Here is a 27,908-nt window from a genome sequence, read left to right on the forward strand (position 1 = left end):
CTACGGAGCTCTGTCATGCAAAGGAGAGGCACGGTCTCTATTAAATGCAGATCTGTCTCACATTATGAACTGGACCGCTGCCAAAGTCAGGGAGCAGAACACACAGCCAAAGCTCTGGGGCTTTCATCCTGACAGCAGCCCACTCCTGCCAGGCCCAAACTCACCTGCAAGTTCCCTCCGCATGAAAATCCCCCCCCCGAGTAACGACAGAGGACAGTTTTCAAATAATTTATTAGGAATTTAAAACTGAAATCTGGAAAAAAAGGGTTACAGGTGTGGAGAGAACAAACATTGGAGTGTAATAACTTACTGGCTTAAAAACACAGCTTTATTTCTTTTTAAAAAAATGCCCACCCTGAAAGCGGAGCCCCAGCCTCCAGGCAGTGGCGGCACTGGCCAGCGAGCGACTCACAGCCCAGCGGCAGCACAGCTGGCCTGGGATGTCTGGAGGGGCACAGAAGCAGTTCAGCGCATGTACCAAGAGGGAGGAAAGCGCTGTCCGCAGACCCAAATTTGAAGTATATAGAATAAAAATAAACCCAATAAAATGCAGCTCTTCTTTCATTAGGAAATATTTAAAAAAACAGACATACAGACTCTTGTCTCAGTAACAAAAATTATTGCTTTGTGTTTTCAGTACTAATCTGTTAAGTACCCTCTTACCTAAACAGAACTCTCCAAACGTATCACCCAGGTCAGGAAAAGCTCCGGCACACAGGGGGAGGGATGGAAGAGAAGAGCCCTGTGGGCACGATGGCCCTCTCAGTCCTTTTTCAAATACCCCTCTCCCTTACAAGGGCTCAGTTTGGGGGAAGAGAGGGAATGATTTTTAAAACTTAAGATGAAGCTGTTATTTCCCTGGGAAAAGAGTTTGGCTGCATCTTAATGAAAGGCTCAATCACCCCCCTTAACAAGGTCTTTGGTTCACTGAAATCCAGACCCAAACCTGCCCCGTGTGCTCCTGCTGGAGGCTCCCCCTGGCACAGTGTTCCCCAGCTGGGGCCTGGATCGTGCCAGGGGAAGTCCCTGCAGGTTCTGGAGAAGGGACCAGATCACCTCCGCACAGCACAACGGACAAATTCCCACAGTCTTCAGAACACAGAGTAAAGCAAACGGGAAGCTGCGATTCTATGTTTCATATAATCCCTGAGAAGCCCTTAACCCGCCCCCAAATCACCACCCTAATGCTTTTCTCCCCATTAACGCCTCCCCAGCCCAGCACCCTGCCCTCACAGAACGACCATCCCCACCTCCCCCCGCTGACTCCCCTTCCAACACCCTCACCTCCGGAGGAGGATCCCCTTTCCCAGGCAATCTTGACGCAAGCGATAGCGTTTGGAGAGTGGATTCCTTTCAAAGTAACCAAGACAAACGGTGGCGGTGACGCCCCTGACCTAAAGCCAAACCAGACACTGGCACTACGGAGCCCAGCGATGGAGTCTGTACATCGAGCGACTGGAAGCAGCTTTGACCCGCTCAGCAACACAGCCGATGGCCGGTCCGTTTCACCCCACCCCCACCCCCCCTTTCATCTCATCAGAGGTCTTAAAATCTTACAGTAAAAGGTGTACAAAAAAAGAACGGAGTCCTGTCAGGATTCTGCTGGAGAGTATTGCTCACACTGCGGCACCAAGTCCAGGACCTGGAGCTGCTCCTCGGAGCCAGGCTGCGCGTGGCAGCCAGGTTCAGCTCGCGATATTTACATATTATACAGGAGGAAAAAGAAAATCCCACGTAAAACTAAACCTAGGAAAACAAAATTCTTTCAGCTGTAAGATAGTGTTTTTCACTTAGCAAAATATACATTTGTTTTGTTCCATAGCGATGTCCAACGTTTTCGGATCCTTGGAGTTTCACACTTTTCAAAGCCTCACATTTACAAAACAGAAACAATTAAAAACAGTTTCTTTAAAAAAAATAGAAATACATCAGTTCCTCTCAGCCTTTGCTCTCTCTGCGTCTCTTTCTTTCCTTCAGAACTGCATTCTCATTACATACCGTGCTTTAAAAACACTGACGACAACAACAACAGAGTTGAAAATACTCAAAACAGTTTCAAAGCCAAATAAAAATACTCCTCAATAAAAACTACCTAACACAATCACAAAGCCAATTCATAAAATATGTCTACTAGCTCGGGAAAGAGCAAACAACAAAAAGAAGGGGGAGCCCCCAAAAAAAGATAAAAAAATAAAATAAAAAAATAAAACTAACAGCTAATAAAATAAATAAAAGAAGAACCGGTGGGCTGGGGGCAGGGAAGGGGGAAGCGTAAACCGTCGGCGGTTAGTAAGAAAGCGAGATGATCTCCTCGGGTTCAGTCCAGTGTGGTCTGGTCAAAGGGAGAGATCAGGGCAGGGCAGGAGCCTGGCAGCCAGCCGGCAGGTGTGCAGTTTGATTCAAGAAGGGAACCGTGGCTCATCCCCCGAGGCTCACAGACCCTGCAGCCGCTGTCCTCGGTCAGGGCACTGGGGAATCTGCGAGACACAGCAGGGGAAAAGGGGCAGGATCCAGACCACCCAACAGCCTTGCCTCCGGGGCTCTCTTCCAGTGTTACGTGGCTCAACACCGGACCTGACCCAGCCCTGACTTGCTCTGTACCCTGCTGGCATGGCACGGGGCACAGCAGTGATGCTTCCACGCTTAATGGCAAAGTTCAGACCCAGGAAACAAGGTTCCACGCACTCTGCAGCCAGCCTGCCCCAACCTGCAGCACTCTTGGCTCCACTCTTGCCTACAAAGCAGGGCCCTGCCATTTCTCCAGCACTCAGCTCAGCTCTGCTCAGGCTGCTGTGAACTTCCCTTCAAGTTTTTTGCCTTCTTTTTTTGAAGCATTTTTTCTTTTTTTTTTAAAGCCAACAAAATTCAGCCATGTTTGCAAAGCAGAGATCATTTCTCTCAAGCCCAGCTAAGCACTAGAAACAAACTGATAAGACTCAGATCCCCCCTGCCCTTCTCCTGCACAGGACAGGAAAAATCCTGCTCAGCAGGCCACGATGAGGCAGCCATGAGAACAAGCAGCCATGCTCCCCCAGCCACACAGTTGAGTGAGGCTTGCCACAGGATCACCTGAGGGCCATGATTCTGGCCAGCCCTGTAGACCTTTCCCTCTTTCTGTCAGTGCTCTCATTTCCTTCCCCTCTGCATCCAGATGCTAAGTGATCTCTTCACAACACTGCACCCGGAGAGCACAAGGCAGGAAGCAACCTGCCACGCCTCTGGTGTGGAACAGAGCCCTCCGCTGGTCAGAAGATGCTTTGCACAGGCTGGATTGAGGCAGCGAGCCTCCCAGCAGCCTCCCCAGCTCTTGCCGGGAGCCCAAACACAGGGACCAGCTCAGAATGTCACTTCTCCCTCTACCCGCTCCTGTTTGAAGTTCTCTTACCTCCTGCCTCCTTGGTCCCCAGCTTCAGTGATACCCATTGGTAAAAGCTGTTGCAATCAAGGGACCCTGCATGGAAGGAGATAAAGCTCACTGTTAATCAAACAAAAAAAAAAAAAAGCCAGGAAAATTACTACCAACACAAATTCAGTCATGGCCCAGATGTTAGGAAAGCTGGCTCCAGTTGGAGGTGGTACAGAGAGCCCCAGCAACCTGAAGGAAACTGTGACAGGGCCAAGATGAGCTCTTGGGCCAGACCAGGGAAAGGTCTGAAGATCAGGACCTTGACCAGGCTGAGAAGAGAACCATTGGAGACCAGGGACGCAGGCTCCAGGTGAACCGCTGCATCCTGCACCAGCAGAGTGCAGCCCGGGGCTCAGCAGGTGGCAGCTCTTAACAAGAAAGCAGGCTCCCAACGCTGCTCGCCTCCGTCACCACACGGAGATGCAGTCCTTCCCCCTGTGAAGAGCCCAGTGAGGAACACTCACCCCTAGGCTGTGGCCAAAGCCAGTGCTCGGGGCTGGACTGGCAGCGCTGATGTAACTGCTGACCCCTGAGTCCTGGTTGGCGGCTCCATAAAGCTCTGCCATCGGCCCAGGGCTGGTGGTGCCCAGAAATCCACCGGTGCGACTGGGGGTGGAACCTAAAGGAGGCAGCAAAACTACAGAGTGAAAATCCCAAAAGTGCAACCCCGTCCCACCCCCCTCCCACAGCCCGTGGCAAACCTCCGTGGCGGGACACCGTGCCAGGGAGGGAAGAGGCAGTTACCTGTCCCTCGCACCACAGCTGCCGCAGCCGCTGCTGCTGCCATTGGTCCATACGCAGTGAGGGGGATTGCTGGAAAGGAAGGAAAAGGCATCTCAGGGGCACTGAGGTTACATGGTGAACTCCTCTACAGGAGCCTTTGTTTCCTGCTGCAAAATACCGAGGCTGCAAAGATACATCAGCCATCACACAGCACATCTGTGGACGAGAATGGGGAGCACACAGCCTTGGGTGGGTTGGTTGCACAGTGAATGTGCTGGAGGGGACACCAGCCATGCTCTGCTAGCCCCACCTGCTGGAGCAGCCGAGGTGTGATGTGAAGAGCTGAATCAGAGAGCAGTTTCAGATGCATCCATTGCTCCTTATCTTGCAAAGTGCAGTTACATCTGAAGCTATAGATCCAGACTTAGGCTGAATAGATGTGGAGAAATCCAGTAGCACAGGGAAGTAGCTAGCAGCTCTGTGTCCTGAAGCACAATCCCCTCCCCTCTTTCCTTTGATACTAATATTTGAATTGCCTCTTTCTACCTGTTTTTCCTATTTCTCCATCCTCTCCACTCAGCTTTCCTCCTGAACTGCTCAACCCCTTGCTGCTCACCGTAGAACAGAGGAAGCATATACCTAGGGAACAGGATCTAGAAATGGCTTAATTAAAACAGTAAGTCTTAATTTATACATAGCAGTTCTAATTCTCAACTCTAGTGCCAGAGGCAACCAACCCTCAGGGCAGGAGGCATCTAGCCAGTGTGTTTCTCTTTGCCCTTAAAATGACTGGGTCAGCATTTCATGCTTGAATGTGAAATTCACTGTGATTCTGTTTAGAGCACCATAAAAAGAGGTCAGAACAAATCGATCTTGTTAAGGCTGAAATCCAGACTAGCTTATGAGGGAATATTTAGTAGCAGGCACCACCAGTCTGTTTCAAACAAACGTCATATGGGGCTTCTGTCTGGGTTTCCTGCTCATCCCAGACCCTGGGCCAACATGAGTGTGTTGCAGAATTGCAGTTCTGCAACACCCCCAGAGATGCTGTTCTGGGGAGGAAAGGCTGCTTGCAGCCACTCTTCTGCCCCACCACTGCTTCAAGGTCCTAAAACACGACTGAATTAATATGGTTTTAATGAGAATGGAGGCCAAGCCTTCTCACAGATTCTGAATCTTTTTCCAGGAAAACCCTTTCTTGCTTTTGTAGTCTGCCTACAGAAAAACAGGTCTGTGTCGTGATGACAAAGCACCTGTCACCCTGCACACTGGGGCAATCATTCCTGTTTGTGCCATCCCCTCAGCTCAGTCCCACTTGCCAAGCCCATAGACATCAAGCACAAGCACTCACTCCAAGGCACAAGGGCCCTCAAGCTCGCAGGGCCTTTGTAGGAATGGAAGGGGCCCTGCACTGTGTGGGACCAGCTCCAGCCTATACATGGGAACTGCAGCTCTCGACCCAGCCAAAAGGCTGCACAGTGGCTGCTTAGCAGTAGGTAAGCGTAATGGCAAGGGAAGAATGCCACAATCCCCAGCTGGTACTTCAGTAAGGCACTCAGAACTGTAAGCTGCCATGGCACTCAGCCAGGAGAGCAGCATTAATAACTTCTTGTTTTACAGAGCCCTGGTACACCCTGGCTGCCAGTGACAGCAGCCCCCAGGCAATCGCACCGACAAGGAGAGGCACAGTCCTGCCTGGAGGGAAAAGCACTTTTGCCAAGTCATCAGTGCTCCCCTGCAAATGTTGTGGGGTTTGCTGGAAAAATCATGCACGTACACACTGGACCTAAATCTCCTTCGTGTGGCAACCAAAAGGCTTAGAGTGAGGGGTCAGGTGCATATGCAGTTTGATACATGTTATCAGGGAAGTGTTTCATTGGGAAAGCTAGGATTTAACCTCTTCCTACTTCCCTTAGGACAACTTGTGCCTCGGTGGCTGCCAACCTCAGCAAACTCCCTGAGGACTGGCATGGTTTTGTGCCACAGAAAGTGATTTCAATCCTGTTTGTACTGATAAATCCAGGAGAGCTTCTCAAGAAGCTTTTCCACGTCCCCATTGCAGAGAGATTCACACCCTGAAACAGGTGGGGGCAAGGAAGCGCTGGAGAGGAGGAACACTACGGAAATGAGATGGCACAGGGGGAGCAGGGTGCTACACAAAGCTGATCTGCTACAACAAATACCATGGACACAACAAGGCTGGGGAAAACATGACCATGGGAGGGAGAGTTAACAGAAGGAGCATCACCCAAAGAGAAAACACTGTACGTGGTCCGGGGCTGAGGATCCAGAGGGTATTTCCACTGTCTGGACACTGAGTCAGGACTAGTCCCTGGAGAACAGCCCACTGTTTCCACTTCTATCCACAGTACCCTATGGGCTGTGGGACTTCACCCATTTCCTTGTGCAGGATGTGTAGAGTGACGAGGAGTGCCCCACACCTTCTCCTCCCTCCCAGCAGTGCAGTACTTATCCATGCAGATCAGGTTAAGGTCATTTGTAGACCTTTGAGAAGCCACCCTGCCCTCTGGACTTTTCCAGCTCTGGTTTACATCCAGCCCAGGGCAAGGAGCTAAAATGAGGCAAGCAGCAGGAAATGCCACATAGGAATTACATGTCTTTACTTGGTATGACCTGCACTGCCCTTCCCAGAGGCAATGCCCTGGGCTCTCATTCCCTCTCCACCTTTCCAGCCCCAGCTTTCAATAGAGCTTGTACAGATGGAAGAAGAAATAAGAAACATTTCCAGTATAACTGTGCCAGGCTGCAGAGCAGCAACACCACTGGAACAGCCCAAAGCCCCCTTCTCCCACCTTGTGAGTTTAGGAAATGAGTGGGACTGACCTGTGAGCTCAGGGAGGACGGGGGCACTCGGGAGAGGGGTCCGCTCTACACGGAACTCTAAAAATGAAATGCAAGACAGCTTAAGAAAAACGCCCCAAAGGAGACCCCGCACACAGACAGCAGCCAGGGCTGCTGGAGAAGCAGCCTGCAGCCAAGCTGCAACCAGGCAGTGCCATTTCTAAACTAATTTATAACTGGTGCTGAAAGGTGCTGGACTCCTGCCCCAGAGGCTTTAAGGATCTATTTATCCTCAGAACAAATCTGGCAAGGCAGAGCAAGTGCAAGCTTTACCTGTGGCCCAGCTCAGCAGCCTCAGGCCTGCCCTGGAGCACTGCTCCACAACTCATCAGATCTGACCTCTCAGCTGCAATGGCAGTAGGTGCTCAGTGTGTGCCAGACTCAGCTGGGCACGGTTTTTATAATGAATCACTCCAAACCACAATGACCGAGACCCATAAACTGGACTCACAGAGCTTCCAGGCAGCTAGGAGGCAACAGCAACTTTCAGCCACAGACAGCCTGGGCTCACCACAGGCAAAGAGACAACTGCCCATTTCCAGCCCCTAACACCAAGATTTCATATATAAATCATTAAATTCAGAGTTGAGGTCAGGAAGGGATGCTCAGAGTTGCCACTTCTCTAGAAAATAGCGAGATGGTCTTTTCTCTGAGTGTGCTCTGCCTCAATCCCCAGGACCACAGAGGAGGGGGAGGAGAAGAGGCCCCATTCAGTCTGGAGCAGCTGTGGCACAGCAGGTTCCAGCCATTGATTGCAGGGTCCATGCTCTGAGCACATGGTGGGGCCAGAAGCTTGACACTACCCAGTACACAGGGGGCCTGCAGCCCACCACCCCAGCAGATGTTCTCCAGGGGCTAGAAGTGGCCCAGGCACTGTCCAGAAAGCAACTAACATTGCAGACATCTCTATTTTGGGTGCCCAGCAGTTCCCAAGCCCATGAAAAGCTACACTTCAAACTCCTGTGTTATTTTCAGAGCAGTGGCAACTCTGTTAAAGAGAGACAGACACACATAAAGGCAGCAGACAGGCAGAGCTGCAGGGGCCCTCCTGTGTAACAGCAGCAGCCCTACAGAGGAGGCTAACATGAAGGGCATCAGAGCAGCCTAGGGCTTTTCCTGTCACTGGGGTGTGAGGATAATCCTAATGAAGGACAGGCTGCTCCCACCTATTCCAGGGCTTTTCCCCTCCCCCTTCCACATCCGTCTCCAATTTAAACAAAGACCAAACAGGGAAGAGGGTAAAAGGGCCACAGCCTGGGTCACGGATCATGCCAGAGAACCCCATCACCTGCAGGCAGACAAAAATACCGAGCAGGGAACACCACTCACCAGGGAACTGGTAAGTGTAACCAGGTGCAATGCCAGTGTAACTTCGACTCGCGTAGGTGGCAGCTTGGAAGCCTGGATAACCTGGGGGAGTAGAAAAGTGCTGTTACTGCAAGCTCACAGTGAGCTCTGTGACTAGCTGCTCACATGCAGCAAGGCACTGTTAGAACAAACAGGACCAATAGCAGAAAACCCAAGAAACTGCTGAGGCAGAGAACAGGATGTATGTGAATCTGAGCTTTAACAGGCCCATTAGATTTTTTCGTCACTGCAAACATGTAAGGACATGGAGGTTTCCTTCTCAGAAGCTCACAGCTTGCAGACTAAGGCTTTCTGATGCATCAGATGCATTTAGGAACAGGAGATCAGGGAGGTGGTGGCATTTGAAAGGCTGAATAGCTCTGAGTCACTCAGAGGCGCCGGGCAAACACAGGCAGAGTAGTTCTTCCTGGTGCTGGGCACAATGCCTCCCATTCCCAGGAAGTCATCCACCCCTACAGGCCTAAGGGAACACAGGACATCGACTCAGAGATGAATATTTGATTTGAGATCTCCCAAGAAGCAAGTACATGGACTTTGCAATGACTCAGCTTGAGCCTTGCTACTTGAAAATTCAGATGGCTCGGAAAATGCAAACCATGGGCTGGAGATTTGTTCTCCTTCAGTAAATCGAGTGAAAACACTGGGGAGAAAATATGCCCTTGTAGGAGTTTTGTTCAGTGGCTACCTGAACTAATTCATCAGAAAGCCTACAGAAGTGCAGGAGGAAGATATTTGGGCACAGCTGAACTGAATGTGGAATAACCTACATCCTATTCCACGCTGGCCATCAGAGAATTCCATTATCACACTGCAGGAACACAAACTGAGCTCCGGAGGGCACGGGGCTCCCTCCGGGCAGTTCCCCCCTAACGCAGGACAGCAGAGACAAGTGTGCAGTTTCTCCAGGTGCCACCAGAGGGCAAGTTGTGATCACAAACGGTCCCGATGCTCCCAGTGTCCCCAGCCCCGCACCAGGGAGAGCTGCCCTTGGCCGCCCTGCTCGGCTCAGCGCGCCAGGAAGTGCTCTCAGAATAAAACCTCTAAGCTGCTGCCGGGCACGACCGGGAGCTGGGGACGAGATCCGTCCTGAAGCTTACCCAGCATGCCGATCCCAAGCATGAAGGCATCCATCCCGTAAGGCATGACCCGGGACCGCCCTCGCGCTGAGCCCGTTGGGGACATCACCTCCTTGGGCTGGGCTTTTTTGCACTCCACCTGCCACAAGAAAGTGAAGATCAGACCTGGCTGTGACTGGCACAGAGCATTGCCACTGGAACACACAGATCCTAGGCTGTGTGCTGGCCAGGCTGCTACCGGGATAGCACTTCTCAGCCCCAGCCAGTGCCACCAGCCAGCCCCCGTGTCCTTCCCCACGCACCCTGCATGCTGCCAGCCTCCCCTTTGCTCTGCAGACACAACAGACAGAGGAGCTCAGACGCTACTCTTCTCCTGCCCTCCATGTTCCGCACTTGGCCCTGCAGAAGGGCCTCAAAGCATCATTTTCCTCACTTCCAAATAAAGGTAACATTCTGCTCCTTACTGGGCTGCTAAGAGGCTTCACTGTAACTTCAAAACCCACAAGAACTGCAATTCCTACTAGCAGTTCAGCCATCTCCCCATCGTGCTGCTTCACGGCACAATGTTTCCTTCCCAGACTGGCTATAGCAGGGAGAAGAATCAATTCCTAGCAACAGAGAAAATACCTCACACATTGCCCCTGTGCCACTGCCCTGCATCAGCACCTGTCCCAGGCACTCACCATTTTGTTGTTAATCTCATGGAAGTGGATTTCACATACTTTTTCCACAATGTCTTCACTTTCAAATGTGACAAATCCAAACCCTGAAGAAAAGGCAAAACTTCTTGGTCAGGCCAGAGCTCTACAGAGTTGGATCCCATTACCTACACTCTCTTACTGGTAGAAGAAAAGGAGCCACAGGCTTCATGGAAGTACAATCCAGCCCTTGAAAACGGCTGTCCCTCATCTTCCTTCTCCAGCAAATCCTGCCTTTGTGTGGAAGAAAACATGGCCATCCCATATGGATTCCCCTTTCCTTCTCTTTTTGTACCTCCCACCCTCTCTGAACCCAACCACTTTCAAAACCAAGTTTTGTTTTGTTTTGCTTTTTAACTTAACTATTTGCAAGACAAACCACATGGCTGATAATGCTGGGGAGGATCCCAGCTGACGCTCACACAAAGAGAGCTGAAGAAATGAACAGCTGCTTGCCAGGACATCCCCATCCATGCTAAATGCACCAGGCCAGCAATAACAACCTGCATGTTTCCTCTTCAGCCACTACTATACCACTGGTACAAGCAAGCAAATATCAGCAGTGCAGTTGTACAGAGCAAGACAGAGCTGGACAGATAACTACAAGCAAACGGATTTGCAAAGTTTCATCCAAGTAAGTTTAGCCTCTGTCATAAGACAGGACAGCATATCCCTAGTTCATGCCTGCACCTTTCTCTCACAAAATCCTCTGCTGACATTTTTGGCAAACACCACCTAGGGTGGGCAGACTAAGTTTAGCTGACTGCAGCTCTCTCTGAAATCCGAAGGTGGAGGATCTCTAAATTTGCTACATAACGAGATCAGCACTAAGCAGAGCTTTCCGCTTCCCACTTTCCAGAACTGGCCTGTTTCATGGTGCTTTAAAATAACTTTTAAGAACAGACGGGGATCCACTACTTTGAACCCCACTTTTTTTTTTCCATGTTACATGTGAAATCGCTCTCCATAAACTCTTCCTGTCTGTCTGTGTCCAGGTAGTTACGGACCATTCATCTCAACATCTATGGGTAGGCGGCCTCAGGAATTCAAGAGTGAAATCCTGATGCCAAAATGAGCCCTGAGACCAGCCAAACCTCCGCCAGGCCTGCTGCACCACACACTGCTGACATGGCAGCATGCAGCTCTCCCTGTTCCTTCTGAAATGCCCAACAATTCTTTTGTTAACTACTGACTGGAAGGTACCCAGGGAGTAACAGGGGTTACACCATTTATTCCCTTTTAGGATGAAGCTGGAACACCTAAAGGCAGGCAACCAGAACAGATCTAATGGCTTTTGAAAAAAATAAAAAAAACCCACACCAAAAAAACCCCACTGTTTCTGTACAAAGTGTAGCACAAGCAGAATGAAGCGTCCCTTTGCTGATCTGGGGGCAGAGGTGCTTGGAAGTGCTTCAAACAACCCAGACAGTGGCCTAGCACAGGGCTGCTACTGGCCCTGATTTGGAAGATGCCAAGACCAGTTGTCAATAAATCTCTGAACTAATGCAATATGGGTGTCAACCCTTGCCATGCACCAAGGCAGTTTGAAGACACACTTGGAGGATAGGAGACAAGGATACCCATGGATGGGTTGGGTCCAGACACAGCAAATATTGCAGCCTTGTTCCCATCCTGTAACCAGACTCCACCAGGACTCGGGTAAGAAAAGGTGACCTGGGAGCACAAGTGGGCTCCATGCCGAGGAAGGGGTGAGAAGCAGGCAGTCTTCAAGGCTCTCATGTCAGCGTTCCTGGAGCTCGGATTACGCAGGACAAGGTAAGACACACTGCAGGCTGGAGCCACAGAGGTAAGCGGGAAGGGGAGGGGGCTGCCTGCTCTCACATATCTGCAACTCATCCAGTTTACAGCACAGGAAATGCACTGGACAAAAGCTCTCTGTGCTGCAAGGGACGCTGGTAAAGGATGCAGATGCAAAAGGATGGGGCAATTGGAGGCAAGATAAAGAGCAGCTGCGACCCGTGTGCCCTGCTGCTGGGATACCAACCCCTCCCTACTAAGGCAGGAGGGGAACCCTCCCTGCTTCCCACTCCTACAGGCAGGAGATCGCTCTCACCTCGGTGTCGGTTGGTCGTCTTGTCAAACATCAGCATCGCATCATCCACCTGCAGAGAGAAGGGCTCCGATCAGATTATTGCTCTTGTCACAAGCACCACTGACATATTTACAAAGACCTGGCCTCCCAAAACCAGAGGGAATAAGGACAAGACTTCCCACCCGCACGAAGGAAACAAGGTGTGTGCAAACTATGCTTCTGGTACTGCACCAGGCTCATCCCACAGCACAGGCCGCCATTCCCCTCTTCACAACTGAAGCTCCCCCAGCCTGGGGCAGGTGCTGCTGGGCTGAGCCCCTCGGCCCGGCCCCAGGCCCCACCAAACCCCCCCTCCCCACGCCACAGCCAGCGACCCCAATTGTTTGCCTGCGGCTCCAGCCGGGGGGCAAAGAGCAGGGAAGGCATTGTTCCCAAATCCCAGCCTCAAAGGAGAGGAGAATTAAAGGGGGGGAGAGAAGCAAAGCTGGAGAGGGGAGAGGAATAAGGGGCCTCCCAGCGACAGGGGAAGCGGAGGCCTCAGACAACAGAGCCTGCCTGGGAAAGCTGGGAAGCGGCCCCCGCCCCCACCCCGAGGAGCCTTTCCTCTAAGTGAGGTTTCCCACTGCTGGAGGCTGTAATTAGAGCAAATTTACTGCAAGGCCTGAGCGAGGGCTGCCTCCCGGGGGGAGGGGCGGACGGCTCCCATCCCCCAGGACCAGGGGCTGCTCTCCCCCCAGCAAATGCATGGCTGCCTGGTGCCACTTTCCCCCCATCTTCCCGCTGGGCGTTTCCTTGCACAGACACATCTGCACCGCGCCGCAGGTCAGGCGGAGCAGGGTTAAAAAATATACTTCAATCCCCTCTGTGTAAGCCCCAGTGTAAACCTGTCCCACTGACCCATCCCTCCTCTCTAATACCGCTGCCTTAATCCGATTATGAAACTGGACGTGCAAGTGCTCGGGGGAGGTGACGGCACTCTGCATCCAGCAACTCCCATGTGCCACGCAGCCGCTCGCCGCCTCTGCAGCGGGACAACCCACATCTGCACCGCCGCTTTGCAGCACGGGCACAGGCAGAGCTCTTCCCTTTAACCCCACACCAACAAATAGGGCACCCGGCTCAGCTCCCTGATGATGGCAGGAGCCATTCCTCACGTTTCCAGCAGCACCACCACGAGCAGACAGACGTCAGCACCGATGCCCTTGGGCTTGTCCGACACATCCACCCTACACGAGGTGACAACAGACAACCTGGCTCCCACTCCTCCTGCCCTGGTGTCCCTCTGCCAACACAGCACCCGCAAAAGGCAAGGCGGGCACAGGGCACGTGGCCCCACACCCAGCTGGGGCGATTCCCCAGGAGCTGAGGGCCAGCAGCAGCGCAGCGCACGGTGCCCCATCTCCTTTTGCAGCTGTGCTAGGGGAAAGTAGAAGTGGCTTAACATATTTCGAGGTTTTACCGAGTATTTTTATTGGTTTAGGCCAGATCCACCCCCCCGTGCAGCTCAGGGAAAGGCAGATCGGCACCGGCCGCTCTCCTTCACAGAGCCCAGCGCATCCGAACACACACCACCAGCTCATGGCAACGGGCTCGGAGACAGGAAAAGGGCAGCAGCTCCATCCCATAGCCTGCAGGCTGAGAGCCGAGCCTGCCGCGGCAAGGTCCTTTTAAGTTTGAGCTCTGAAATCAGGCTGCCGTGGCACGGCACACACCGCGCCTCCCGTTACGAGGTACAACGAGACTGTAGGGCACCGGCACCTCTCCTCAGCCCCGCGCACACGCGAGGCTCCCAGAGCCCTTCGCAGAGGTGAAGCCGGGCCCCGCGGAGGAGCCCCGGCCGAGCGGCCATCGTGGCGGCGGTGCCGTGCCGTGCCGGGCACCGCGGGGGTCTCCCGTCGCCCCGCCGCCACAATGGCCGCCCGCCGGGGGCCGCGCCGGGCCCCAACAAAGGCGGCCGCCGGCGGGGCCGTCTCCGCGGCAACGCGGCCGCCAATCGCAGCTGCCTCCCGGATTAGAGCGAGCGGCCGGGCCCGCACAAAGCCGCCCCGCGGCGCCCGCTCTCGTCCGCGTGGGGAGAGAGGGAGCGAGGAGCGGCCGGCGGCGCCCAGAGGGGAAAGTGGAAAGCGGCGGGAAGGAGCCGCCATGTCTGCTCAGCCGGCAGGGACTGCGGGGCGAGAAGCGCGCGGTTCACGGACGGCCCGTGTTCGTTGCTGCAGGGTGCGGGATCAACCTGTGACCGAAGCTGTACTTGGACAAAGGCTTTCTCGCTGGGTGAATCGTCCTTCTCCTCCTCCCCCCCGCCCTTAAATAAATATTTGTTTCAACTCTTTAAACACGGCCGAAGCAGCAGATCTCTTTACTAGAAAGCTGCTGAGCTCCGCGGCCAAGGCTCGCTCAGGGAACGCTTTGGCTTGTTGGTCCGGGCTGCAGCTGCCCAGCAGCCGAGGGCGCAAGTTGAAGGTCTGCTAACTGCGGGCCGTGGACGGATGGTGCCTCCTGGGTGCCGCCACGAGGGTCAGTCAGGAAGGAGAAAGAAGGGCACAGCTCTGGTACCTGCTGAGAGCTGCACCGCAGGAGATCAGGCTGTGAGAGGCACGTGGCAGTAGGAGTGTAGGTACCACATCCCTGAGCCTTACCCTGAAGGTAACATCACCACTCTTCAGCTTTGGAAACCAAATGGAAGCGGAAGAAAGGCTTTGGCTCAGTGAGGGGTAGCATACAGCAAATTGAAACACGTACATATATATATTGCCCCTGGGGAGGAGCCTCTCCTCATCCTGCAGGGATTTGGCATCGCTGCAGGTGGGCACAAGAGATGGAGAGGCCCTTCTTGCACCAGCACAAAGACGGGTTTCACAAAGAGAACCTCCACCAAAGCAGCCAAAACATCCAGGTGCCCAGACAGGAGACGTACAAAACAAAATGCTGTACGATCCCTCTTGGCCAAAAGGCCTGGCTGTTTTAAGTGACCCCAGTCCCACTCGACTATCACTGCTGAGACAGTCATAGGTCTCTGCATAAGAGGAAGCCAATGACAGTCTCAGATTAAAAAGAAAAAAAAAATTGTACACAGATTTGTTGAGAAAAGTTGGGTGCATTTCCATACAGGCAAATCTTGAAGAAAGTTGTACATGTTCAAGCAAATGCTTTGCAGAGACAGGTTCCTTCTACCTGAACTGCTCACTGGTCCTAGAAGGAACCATGGCAACATACTGGCAAAAAGGTAAAAGAATAATAGCTGGCGAGGCAGCTTCAACACGGAAAACATAAACCAAATGATCTAGAAACCACTCAGCCAAGGGAGGGCATTGGCAACCAGAGAGGTTCTCCTGGCTGCTCAGACAGGGCAGGTTGATTCTGCTGATTGTAAGGAGGAGACAGCACCAACCCAGAGCCTAACTCCATGGAGCAGCATGCTGCACCCACATGGCACCAGGCTCTCCTCCTTTCTTCCTCTTTTCTGCAGAACCGTTCTCCAAACTCTGGGAACGGGACTAAGCCAACAGACAGAGCCCACTCCGTGCCACAGGTGAGCAGGCAGCCTTTCCAGGTGTTCTTTCCTGCTCTCACACTGCACTGGGGGCACCTGGCAAATATCAAATGAACCACCGAAGACCTGAATGACCATTAGTGCTCCAGCATTTTTGGCTATCTGCCTACCAGATGCGGTGCACAGAGTACCCTTTGTTCCAGAGGCTTTGTTACCACCAGCCAAACTGCCTACTGCCACAAGAGAGGTGATCAGATTCCCCTTCTCCTCCCCTCCCCATCTGTTCATTGCAACCCTGTTACGTGTGAGAATTTGCATAAGTTGCCCTCTGATCTGTGGAAGAAAATCCAAAATCCAGTTTGGAAATCCATAGCAGGTTGACAAGTAGCTTTGATCCCTGAAATTTCCAGAGAATGGCAGATTAAAGATTAATTAATTAAACAGCTTCCCAATCCAAAGTGAGGGAAATCATGTCTACCACAAGAGCAAGAAACTTTCTTTCCTTTAAAGAAACTCTCATCAGTATCTAAAGGTTCTCCAATTAGTCAGCAGGAAAACTCATTTAACATATCCAAGCCAAGCACACCATTTTTCTGGCAGGCGTACACAAATATGTATTTATGATAGATACACAAACTGTCATTAAAACCAGTGCACAAGATGCAGTGGTTTTTCTCTTGCTCAGGGCAGTAGCAGAGCTTTTGCCTGAGTGACATCTCAGAATCTGTCTTCAGCAAACGGTCCAGAATTTAGACCGAGTATTAGATGGCAACCTAAAGGTCACAATCATACTCTGACCTCAGCAGATTTTTTTTTCTTGCTTGCTTCCAAGATATTTTTAGAGAGAGAGCAGGTCTCTCTCTGGGCACGATCTGCCTTACTGACAAGCTGAGGTTTCATGAGCAGCTCATCCAAATGTGCGGATCACCTGCAAGCCCAAGGAGGGATGCAGACTGTCTTCAAGTACTTTTCAAGCACTCTTGGAGCCACAGCTGATCAGTGAGTCATGCAGAACCCTCCTCGTGAATCAATTTTTTGCACTTCTTCCTCACTCAATGCAAAAGCACAAGAAAGCCACCAAGCACAAGACTGTGGCTCCCATTCCTTCCAGTACCTCTGCATTTCAAGTTTCTGAAAGGAACAACTTCTCTACCAATGACAGATAAAAGCCAGCTTGCACCAAGTAAGAGGAGAGGTCCACACTGCCCAGCACACCCAAGGCATCAACAGCAACCATTTTCAGAAGAACAAACAGGCAAAGGAAAGACAAGATAGACCCCAGAATTCTCCCTCAGCTTCCAGTCATTTGCGATTCAGAGAGCTCCCAAACTTGAGAGGGTGTCTGTGTATTGAAAAGGCATCCACAAACTTGTCCCATCATTTGGGAATCTACGTAAATTTTATCAACAATATCCTGGGGCAAAGGTTTCACAGTTTAGTTGGCTGTGACAAAAATAGACCTTATTTGTTTTGAGCCTCTTATTTTGCCATTTATTCAACCCTTTCTACCCCAAAACCTCATCAAATCAACCTCTGACAAAGAGAGATGGTATGAGGTTGTTCTGGTTTTTTTTTCCCAGTTATTATTTGAAATAAAGTAACCTTGCCTACAAGCTCGGAGACCAAACAGTGCAAAGAAATTACTCTGATAGGCTGCCCCTTTTCCCCCTGAAAAAAAAGAATCAGAACAACATATCCCCACAGGTTGAAGTAGAAAAGGAGGAAGCTGGGACTTGAGCTCCAGAAACATCCTCATACATGCTGAGCAAGACAGAGAACCAGCTATTAGCTATGCCTGAGGTGCTACTTACAAGATATCTTCCTCCTTTCTTTCTGTTTCAGGTTTCAATGAGGGTGGTACCCTGAATCTAAAGAGGCTGTTGAAATACTTCCTTGTGATGTCTCAAGATCTCCAACACTCTCCAACTTGAGCCAAGACATTTGGCTACCCATATTGTCAATGCAATTCTCTGGACTTCTACAGTTGAAAAAAATCTTGTCCTTTAGAAAGTATGTCCATGGTCTCAGCTCACACCTCAGAGATGCAGGTTTTGGAGCCAGAAGTGTTTCCTAGAGATCCCACTATGTTTAAAGCCCAAGCAGCTGCACCTGACAAACAAAAGCCATCTCGAGAGGCACTTCTCAGTCTCTCTCCCTGCACTAAAACAGAACAAACCGGGAAAAAAAAAAGAAAAAAAAAGAGATTTTTTTTTTCTTCATGAAAACATTCAACCCATATTTTTCATTCATGGTTTTGGGGGAAAAAGAAAGTATTTTTTTCTAAGCAGAGAAACTCTCATATTGTAATCACCTTTTTTTTTTTTTTCCCTGTCAAAACCAAGTATTCTGATACAAAGAGTTGGGGTGCCACCCTGCCCATCTCTCCCTGTATCATTTTGTATTGCTCAGGGATTTCCTCCTCACACTTCTTCATTTTTCTGTTGTCACTTCTATTTTACAAAGCTCAGAGAAGATTCTGGACTTGGCAAGGAAAGAAACCAAAACAAAAATAGGACAGTTGGGAGAAATGCCAAAACAGAGATGGCAGTCCTGGGAATTTTGTGGGATTTTTTTGTTAATGGAAAAGCATTTCATTTTGAAACCAAACTTCCATTATTTTTTCTGCCAGCGAACACTAGAGGCTCTAAGTGCTGCTTCTTATCTAAAATACACCAATCCCAACTAAATTACCTCGGTAGACTCACAAGATGCAATTCATGCATTTGGATGACAGAACATGACCATAATCTCATTTGACCTTGTCTGTATTGCAGGCCATAGAACTTCCTCTCATAATTCCTACAGCACGTGCACGCTTTCTGGCTAGACTGGAATGTCTTTTTCAAAAAGCACCTGTCCTGATGCAAAGGTTTCAAGGTGGCCAGTCTTAGGCCTGCAGCCTCAGGATTACTGGCAAGATAACCTCCAGCAGCCTGAGCAGAGGACGACCTCTCTCTGAAGCCAAGATCCGCACCAAATCTGCCACTGAAGTCTGGCTACAAGTCACCCCCAGGAACCTGGTAGCTTGGTTTTGCAGAATCAAGACAGCATGTCTCCCATTTTACCCCTTCCAGAATCTAACCGTTCCCCAACAGGAGGAAAGAAGAGAGATTTTTCTCCCTGTCAGATCCTGGAAAAACAGGAGGTCACTCAGAAGAAGAGGGAACACAGACAAAGCCAGTCCTTCAAGAAGGGCATCCTTAACAGCTCTTTTCAGATTGTCACAGTCCAATCCCAAATGACTTGAGTAGCTTTTTTTTTTTTCAGAGAGGCTTTCTAAGATGATGTGACTGAAGCTTCACCTCTCACTTGGAGGTGTCTTAAATTAAGGAGATGAACGAGCACAAGGGCAGGTGCAGTGTATACCTTTGGAGAAGGGATCTTAAGGAACCTCTGAAAGCTATGAGGCCTCAGAGTATCATAACAAACACCAGAAGAGCCTTTGCACCAAAATCATGTTCTCTGTAATAATGACTCACATCTGAAATTGCAGCAACAGGCTTTTCTTTGCCCTAGAAACCAGCAAGGCACATCCTGAGCCCGGAACCCCAGCTCTGATGGCCACAGAGGCTTTCCTCTGAAATGTGTTTCCACTGATCCCACACAACAGCCATGCAGAACTACCAACTGCAGAGAATTTCTAGGGAAACAGTTTTCCTGGCCTTTGATGAATTATTTGAGGCATGGCCTAGAAGATAGTTAAAGGCCAGGAAGCACGCTTTACACCAGAGCTCTGAGGAACCTCCTCAGCTCATACAGCCAGATGAGTCAGAAAACTGCCCCAAAAACAGAGTTAATGCGAGCAGCCCTGACCTCTCCCCACGGAAACTCCCAAGAGAAGAGGTCAGCTGCATTTGGCCTCATGCAGACTTTGAGCACCGGATGTCATCCAGGATGCCGGTTCTTCAGCAATGAATCACCCTGAGCTATGCAGAACTCTCCCTTCTGCCCAGACCCAGGAAAACAATCTGACACAACCAGTTCTTGCCAGTCTCCTGGTGTCAGGACACCTTTCAACACGTGACCATTGAACAAGAGGAACACAAGAGGATAACGCTCCAAAAGAACTGGAAAGAAACTGAAACTAGAACAACAGACAGTAACTGCTTGTAAACTGAGTGCTAGGTGATATGCCTTCTGCTTCAAATTAACAGAGGTACAGTGAAGGTTAAAAGGGGATTATGGCCAAGACATTCTGGTTTCCTATCGAACACGTCCAGCAGCAGCAGCACCGAAACACATGCAGCTAACAGACTTCAGACGACAGACACGTGGACAACACCGCCTTTAGTGGAGCCCTTCAGTGACACCATGTGAAAGTTCCCAACATCGGAGCTTGCTTATTTCTAACAGAAAATAAAAACCATATAGCACTTACAAACAGCAACTGTGAGGACTTCTGACGACTTCTGCCATTACCACTCCCTTAGGGCTGAACAGAAACACTAAGAAGTTCCACTTTGCAACCATGACAACATCCCAGAACACGCACAGATTTGGCTTTCGAAGCTGAGTAAAGGTGAACTAACTGAACTGACACTCGTTCCAAATTTTCATCCCAGAACTTCCAATTATGCAACAATACTGATTTAAAATCTCCCCTCCTGTTCACCAACTAATGTACCTTAAAACAGCATCACCTTTTTGCATAATCTTTCAGAAGAAAATGAGTACCAAAGCCTTCATCCCTCACACTCTTCACAGCTCCACATCCAGGGTGTAATCACCAACGTCCTGGCCAGGCTTCCACCCAGCAAACCACATTCTGTCTCCATGGCCAGGCAGGAAGTTCCCAACAGCTACAGAATCCAATCTTTCTCCCCCAGAGCAACAGTAAGTGCACAGTGCTACTGAGCAACAGTGAAACAGTTACAGCGCCCTGTCCCAGAAATGACCACACACAGCTTCTGGCTACAGCAATCCCATCAGTTCCACCACAAATCTTGGGACCCTTCACTCTAGTATTACTGAGTTGTTCCTGAGGACACTCACAGCTTCCTGAAACAGCTGAAAGGCCAAGACTGAGCCTCGCACATCCTCCAACTCTTGTTACTCATGATTTGCACACCTGGCTGCCACAGAGCAAGGGCACAAACAACTTCAATCCACAGAAGCCCGCTCTCCCCTGAGCCACCAGCTGGCACAGAAGTCCCAGGGCAACACAAGGCATAGCAATTACACCAGTTTTTCTTCAAACATCCAAAAACAACATCAGCACTTGCCCAAGAATCAGCAGGGGAAGTTTCAGGACAAAAAGGCTTATTTTAATAAAAGATTACAGAAATACCAATCACAAGGCTTAAAAACAGACCAAAAATCACAGGTTTGATGCTGCAGCAGCCCTGTTAAGAGTGTCTCCAAATCATCCTTCAGCGTTTGAACAAACAAGAAATCTACAGGACCAAAATCCCATCACCAACCTCCAAACAGGGGGAAAAAAACGGAAAGCCATTTCCCTTAACCCAGGTCTTAGCGACTGCAGGAACAACCACAAGCTCTTTGTTTCAAATCTGCACAGGGCTACGGCCCCTACAAACACACTGCAGCTACCTAACCTCTGTATCTGACCTTCAATTTACTTAACCCCATGCAAAAGACTTGCAGGCTCCTAATCCCGCCTCCAAAAGTTCATAAAACTCCTGCTTGCCCCAGAAGCAAAAGCTTTGATCCAACACCACTCAAGAGACTTACCTTCCCAAACTGCTCAAAATACTGTTTCACATCCTCCACAGTAGTGTTCACTGACAGACCACCCACAAATATCTTCTTCGTTCGGGTCACCATCTGGAAAAGGGAAGGACAGGAATTCACCAAATAAACTGAGAGCAAGTGGAGAATGAGACTCAAAAGGCCACTAACTCACCCTCTGCTGCCAGGAGGCGGCTGCCTCTTTGCTGCAGTCGATCTCCCACCCACTCAAAGCGCCCCACATGCCCACAGCAGCTCAGTGACTCCATCTCCTCCTTGCACAGCACACTGCAGCCTCTCCCCTCACCAAGCCGCCGCCTTGGCACCTTTGCACCCCAGAGGAGCAGACCTCGACTTCCCCGGCCTTCCAGCTCCTCCCACAGCCCTACTGCTTCACACACCCAGCCTCTTCCAGGCTCCCCTGGAGAAGCACGCACCGCTTCCCCAAGCAGGAAGACAGGCTGCAGCACAGGTAGGCTCTCCAGGCTTCACCATCCTAGCTACCTAACTGCACAGCACCCAAGCTGAATGGGATAAGACTCATCACATACCACTGCCCAGTCACCTCCCAGTTGAATCTTGTTTGGCTTTACAAGAAAGCAAAGAGACCTCTCTGCCACTTCTCGCTCATACTGCTGGGACAAGGGAACAAACTAACTACCCTGAGAGGGGCCACTGCTGCCAGGCTGAGACACACTAACATCCTTTCAACTGGCTCTCCAGCTGCATCCTCCCCTTAGCTGCTTGGCTACACCCCTGCTCTCAGAGGAACACATGGTCCTAATTACCCCAAGGAGCATAGGGCTAATCCACAGCAATTCCATGGCTTGGAGAGCAGCCCACTCTAACACTAAAGCACCTTCTGTCACCAAACTGCTTAATGGAATTAACCCAATTCCTACCATGTGCTTCCTGGCTTCAGTTACTTGGGATACCTGCTCATCAATTGTTCTCCATGCCTGATCCCCCCTACTTCCCTCCAGCAGCAGCCTTCTCCTCCCTCTGTGCTTCTTCACACTGCTTCTCTGCCCAGCTCCTCCTCCTGTGACAGCACACGGAATCGAGATCCTGAACTTCAAAACTCCCATCTAAGAACAAACCTAAAAGGAGATCCAAAGCCTAATAGCAGTATCCAGCCTGCTATTGGATCCTCAGTTAGAAGTCTCTAGCTGCACACCTGGAAAGAGTTCCTGCAACTGTTCAGTTCAATGCCAATCTCACAGCCAAGGCCCAATACCAAATTCCTTCTGCCTTTTCCAGCACTGAATGCACAAGGCCACTTCACAAAACGAAATCCTTCACCCCTTCCCTGCCATACACATCTTCATTCACACATCTGTACACACGACTCCCTTTTCCACCTGTATCACATCACAGCACAGAGCTGTCCTGTGTCTCCTTAGGCCTGCAACTTCCAGACACTGACTGCAACTTCCAAAGGACCAGGTTCACCCTGGGCAGAATTTATTTGACCACTTTTAACTATTGCATCCTGCAGTATAACCGAGGGAGGATGCTGGTTCTTGCAGCAACACACGACCCCAGCACCGCACTGCACACCTGAAACGAGCAGCTCCAAGCAAACCAAGAGAATGACTCTGCTGCATGCACTGCAACCCCACGCAGAGAACAAAATTCACCACCACCAACTGCAACCCTGGAGGGGCAATGTCTGCCCACAGAACCCACCTTGGGCTGTGCTCGGCGGGGGAACGCTACCTTCGGGTCAATCTGAAAGAGAAGACAAAGAAGAGGTGAACACACTTTTGTTGCCTATTTACAAACACGGCATTTCCTCCATGTGCACAGCTGTCTCCACCCACGTGGCACCTTGCTAAATACCCAAAGAATCTAGCTGAAGTGCACAGAGGCAGGCTGCAGACATCTTCCCTGCTCGGTAAGGTGTAACCCACGGAGACTACAAGTCCCAGCATGCAGCAGTCTGTCTCCAGCTGAGCGCTGGCCAGACAGCACCCGAGAGCCCATCACGTGCTGGGATTAACAGGCTCGGCTGCACCCTCCCGCTCAGCCTGCCCCCGGGTGCCCTCCATCATCAGGGTCATATTAAAAGTGCTTTCTTTTGCCTTTTTGCTCTCCCTCCCCCTTCGTTCTATCTACAAGCACAGAGCTCACCTTGTTAACAACAGGGTAGAAAAAAGGCAAAAAGCCCAACATTTCACCCCAAAACCAGAGGACGAAGAAATAAAAGAGCAGGCAGGACGCTACCAATTAAACACAGGGATCCAGAGCTGCAGACAAGCAGGAGCTGTGGCTGCAGCGCAGCGTGCTGCCCCTCTCCTATGGGCCACACTGCACACAATGAAGCAATGCCTCCCCTCTGTGGGCTGAGCCCTCCATTGTGCTTGCTCCGCTGCTGCACAGACCTGCTGCTGGCCAAGCCGCTGGGCCCTGCACCCCATCCAGGTGCTGCTTGTTGTGCTGGAATCAGCATGGATGAGCTGCATGCAGCACGTGCCTGCGTCGGCCTCACAGCACCACAAAGCTGGGCATGCAGCTGCACACCAAACATCCATGAAGCCTGTGCTCCTCCTTCTTTATAGCCTATTTTTACAGCAACTCCTGTAAAGTTACATCACATCAGGGATGATCCAGACCTACAAATCAGCTTAAGACCTGTGGTAAAGGCAGGTCTGGCTCATCCCCGTGCTTGGACGGGCTGCAGCTGAGAGGGCAGCCCAGAGCACCATCCCACCCGCCAGCAATTCAAACAGCCCAAAGGAAGCCGTGTTACTTCAGCCCCTCTCACTGCTTTGTTCAGCTTTGCAGCCCTCCTGCTCATCCACAGCACCCTGCAGCTCGGCCTCCCCAGCCCCTTCCACCAGCCTTCCCCACCTCCATCCTGACTCACAGCCTACAACATAAATAAACTCAGCACGTAAGTAAACAGAGGCAAAAGTGAAGAGCACAAATAAACTCAAAAATAAACTTCTCTCCCCAGGCTGCAAGCGCAAGCAGATTACTGTACCCTCTGGGTGCCTCCATGGGGCATCCGAGCCGTCCCTCCCCTCCTGCACACACGCACGCCCTGCCGCTTCCTGGCCAGCACAGAAACCCACGGCGAATTCTGAGGACAGGGGACGGCAGGAGACCAGGAGGCTGATGGCAGATAATAAGCAAAAACAATAATCTACTGTCTTTTACTTCTCAGCCAGTGTCATTCAGCTCCTGCCAAGAAGATGCTTTCATACTCAGCAATGCTAAGCTCGGCCTCATTTTCTCATTACCCCGAGTGTGATCAACTGGGCAGAGATAACGCGTCCCCCTGGCTGGAGGGAGCAGGCAGTCATTGCACGAATTCTTCTGCACAAGCAGCCATTGTGCAGGTAGGGGAGGCTGGGCGCCCGGCACAGGGGCAGCCCTGGGAACACGCAGAGGGAGCGAGCTCAGCGCCGGACTCAAGTTACTAAAACCGGTCCGCTCCTCAGCGGCTGGAGTCGAATGAAAGCAAAAGCACTGCTACCTTTTTCCCTAATTTCTGGTGTTCAAATAAACAGCCCCGGAGGAGTTGTGTTTCAGTGTCACCCACTGACGTAACAGATCCTTTTCACAAACCCAGATAGAAATCTGCTAAGAGCAAAAGCATTCAGAACTGTTCAGATTGCATTCAAAAAAACAAAACCCCATGTCAGGCTGTGGCAAGCACAAGCCACCTGAGCACAAACCGCATTCGCTTCACCCCACGAGGCGCTAAGGACAGGAATGCCACTGATGCTGTGGGTACCTGACGCTGCAGGTGCGTGCGCAGCAGCCTTCTGATGCACGGCACACAGAGCAGATCCTGCATGGAGGAGGTATGGGCACCCTGCAGCAGGGTAGGATGGGGAACCCCAGACCTCACCGCTGGGTCTGCTCGGTCACTGCACACCTGCGGCCGCCCTGCCTCCATCTGCCAGCACTACATCTCTCCTCCACAAAAGAGCAAATCCAGAAAAAAAAACTCAGGAATGGCAACAAAGAAACGAGTCAGCGAAGCAGCACCATGGAGCCCGCTCTTCCCAGAGCACATAAAGAAGAAGCTCAAGGCAGCGGCCAGCTGCAGCTTTACAAAGTCACGCAAATCTTTTACCTTGAGACTGCAAAGCCAATTCTCATATCAAGCATTTCCATAAATAACCCCACAGGCTGCTGCAATCTAGCTTACAAACAAAGAGAAGTCTGAAAAGCACAAGGTTTCCCCGGAGATTCAGGCCAACAGCGCTCGTTAGGATAGGGAGAATTGGAAAACAATGAAGCAACAAGTTGGGCAGCCACTGTCTATCAAACGCTGTTTACCAGGAGACATCAAGCCCAGAGAGAAGGCTGTCCTCTCGGGCCACCGGGCCTTTTCCTGCATAGTTTCATAAAACCTTAAATTAGGATTCAGATGAGTTTGTGTCATTTAACCCGTGACTCACAGCAGAGCCTTTCAGCAGGCAAAAGGAGGACGGAGCTCCACGCAGCACCGCAGCACCAACCGCTCACCCGGCAATCGCTGGGCAGAACACCCCAAAACATCCGACAGCTGAAAGCCAACCCAAGTGAAAAACAGAAAGGCTGGGGAGGAGGATCAAAGTTCCTAACAAAGGAAGGACCCTTTGGAACAGCCCCATTCTCTCTGCCACGCCAGGAAGGCGAGTGGAGCAGATGCAGCCGGGAATTTCAATGGCCGGTCCCCATGTGCCCTCTGCCGCGGGGCCGCCTGCTCCCCACAGCGCCCGTCCCCTTGCCGTCCCTCCCCAGCCCCATGGCGCACAGCAGAGCTGCATGGCGCAGGAGGCAGCGAGAAGAATGGAGCCTCGGGATGGCACTGTGCTCCCAGTCAGCAGAACTGCTGCTGCAGACCTCCATCCCTTGCCTTTCCAAGAGGGTCTACGCTGACCAGGACTAGCTGATCTGACATTGCGTTTACATGGGTTGGTGAGAGAGAAGGAAGAAAGAAAAAAAAAAAAAAACAGAAGAAAACCCCTGGGTCCTCCTCAAAATACTTCGCCACATCCTCCCCAAGAGCACAGCTCCCTTTACACCACTGCTGGAAGGAGGTTTGGGAGTCCTGGGGACCCAGGCTTGGCCAGGAGGGCTGGGACAGGCTTAACCCGGAGCTGCCATGGGGAGGAAGGACCTGTGCACATCAAAGGGAGCAAGCCAGGCAGTTTAACAAGAACAGACATAAATCTCACTGCAACCCATGCCGTAAACCCTCAGAAAGGGGGTCCTGCTCTTCCACAATAAAGGCACGGATGCCCGAGCCACGCTGCAAGTAAAGTTGAGCATTTGGACTCCTGTACGGCCTGTGCCTGGCACGGAAACACCTCCCTGCACCTCAGCATCCCCACGCAGCCCCCACCACTCCCCATCCCTACCCTCACCTTCACCCCGGGGCAGCAACACGGAAAAGGAACCCAGGGAAAGGGAAGTCACTAAAACCATGGAGCAGGGACCTCCCACTCAGACACCTCACCCCCACCCCCAAAATTGAGCCCACACATCTCTGAGCGCTGCAGCTCAGCTCCCTGTGCCACACGCCACTGAAATCTCCCGCGGAGCTCAGCTGGGGGCCCTGGGGTTGCAGAGCGAGAGCAGGAGAGACCGCTGGTGGCCCACATGGGCGGGCACTGGCCACGCTCGAAGACAATAAAGTCTTGAACCTCCGCAACCGTTACAAAAACTTCGCCTGGGGAAAGCACCAGGGCGCGAGCAATGAATGCTCTGTGCCGAGGGGAAAGCATGGGCCGTGGGGAACGGGGCTGCCAGGAGAGAGCAACCCTCTGCCCAAACACCCTCAGCATGGCCGGGCCCATGCATCCCGGCTCACGGAGGGGCCTCCGATCAATGGGAAGAGGATGGCTGCCGCCGGGATCCGTGGATCGATGCCCGGACGTTGGGTCAGCGGTCAATAGCAAGCATGGAGCGCGGGCAGCAGCTCCGTTACCAGCTGATAAGTGGGGTGGAGAAGGGCCCGATCAATCTCTATCGGTAATCGATAGTTTACAACCTCTAACTGGAAATCAAACACCGCAATCAATGGCTGCTCCGAGAGCAGCCGCTCCGCCGGCCAACGCACCCCTGAGATGAGAGAAGTCATCTCACCGTCTTGGAGTCCAGTTCATGTCTGGATTGGGCCAGAACCTTGTCGACGCCAGCCTGGTCCATGAACGTGACGAACCCGAAGCCCCTGAGCCCCACAGCCCGGGCAGGAGAGGGGATGCGGAGAGAAGAGAGAAAGTTGGTTAAAGTGGCGGCCGGGCCGCGGCGGGGGCGAAGGGAGGAGCGGGCCCGGCCTCCTCACCTGGATCTCTTTGTCAGCGGGTCCCGCATCACCAGGCACTCTTTCACCTCGCCGAACTGGCTGAAGTACTCCCGCAGGCCCTCTGCAAACACAGCGCCCGCCGTGGGTGTCCCGGCCCGCCCGGCTCCCCGCCGCCCCCCGGCCCCGGCCCCCCGCCGCCCCCCGGCCCCGGCGGCAGGTGCGGGGCGGCCGCGGCGCTCACCTTGCGTGGTCTGCCAGCTCAGTCCCCCGATGAACATTTTGCTGCGGGAGGAAGAG

General features: G+C 51.8%; 1 protein-coding gene across 3 annotated transcripts; it reads right to left on the reverse strand.

Moving 5' to 3' along the window:
* Positions 1 to 212: 212 nt before the first annotated feature.
* MSI1 (musashi RNA binding protein 1) lies at positions 213 to 27,902 on the reverse strand. Of its 3 annotated transcripts, XM_042828953.1 has the most exons (14): positions 27,853 to 27,902; positions 27,651 to 27,732; positions 27,452 to 27,536; positions 23,054 to 23,095; positions 21,368 to 21,460; positions 12,208 to 12,256; positions 10,119 to 10,201; positions 9,457 to 9,574; positions 8,321 to 8,401; positions 6,974 to 7,030; positions 4,151 to 4,219; positions 3,871 to 4,025; positions 3,386 to 3,451; positions 213 to 2,477 (listed from the first exon to the last, which is right to left on the reverse strand). In XM_042828953.1, exons 1-13 carry the CDS (start codon positions 27,887 to 27,889, stop codon positions 3,410 to 3,412), a joined length of 993 nt encoding a protein of 330 aa, XP_042684887.1. In that variant the 5' UTR covers positions 27,890 to 27,902; the 3' UTR covers positions 213 to 2,477; positions 3,386 to 3,409. The 3 variants fall into 3 exon arrangements, with proteins under 3 accessions (XP_042684887.1, XP_042684889.1, XP_042684888.1); XM_042828955.1 differs by lacking the exons at positions 27,651 to 27,732; positions 27,853 to 27,902 and having other exon boundaries at positions 27,426 to 27,488; XM_042828954.1 differs by lacking the exons at positions 23,054 to 23,095; positions 27,452 to 27,536; positions 27,651 to 27,732; positions 27,853 to 27,902 and adding an exon at positions 21,540 to 21,662.
* Between the last annotated feature and the right edge of the window lie 6 nt (positions 27,903 to 27,908).

This window comes from Centrocercus urophasianus, unplaced genomic scaffold (assembly GCF_019232065.1).
Source record: "Centrocercus urophasianus isolate 14NV4802_14NV808 unplaced genomic scaffold, USGS_Curo_1.0 seq_30, whole genome shotgun sequence".
NCBI classification, from domain to species: domain Eukaryota; kingdom Metazoa; phylum Chordata; class Aves; order Galliformes; family Phasianidae; genus Centrocercus; species Centrocercus urophasianus.

What these genes read in the sequence shown, in the direction of transcription:
- MSI1 (XM_042828953.1), bottom strand. Translation starts at nt 27,889, where the DNA reads ATGTTCATCGGGGGACTGAGCTGGCAGACCACGCAAG. An exon ending in ATTTTGAGCAGTTTGGGAAG is followed by an intron (nt 12,257 to 21,367) that starts GTAAGTCTCTTG and finishes TTCTCTCTGCAG; the next exon opens with GTGGATGATGCGATGCTGAT. An exon ending in GCTTGGGATCGGCATGCTGG is followed by an intron (nt 8,402 to 9,456) that starts GTAAGCTTCAGG and finishes CTACTCCCCCAG; the next exon opens with GTTATCCAGGCTTCCAAGCT.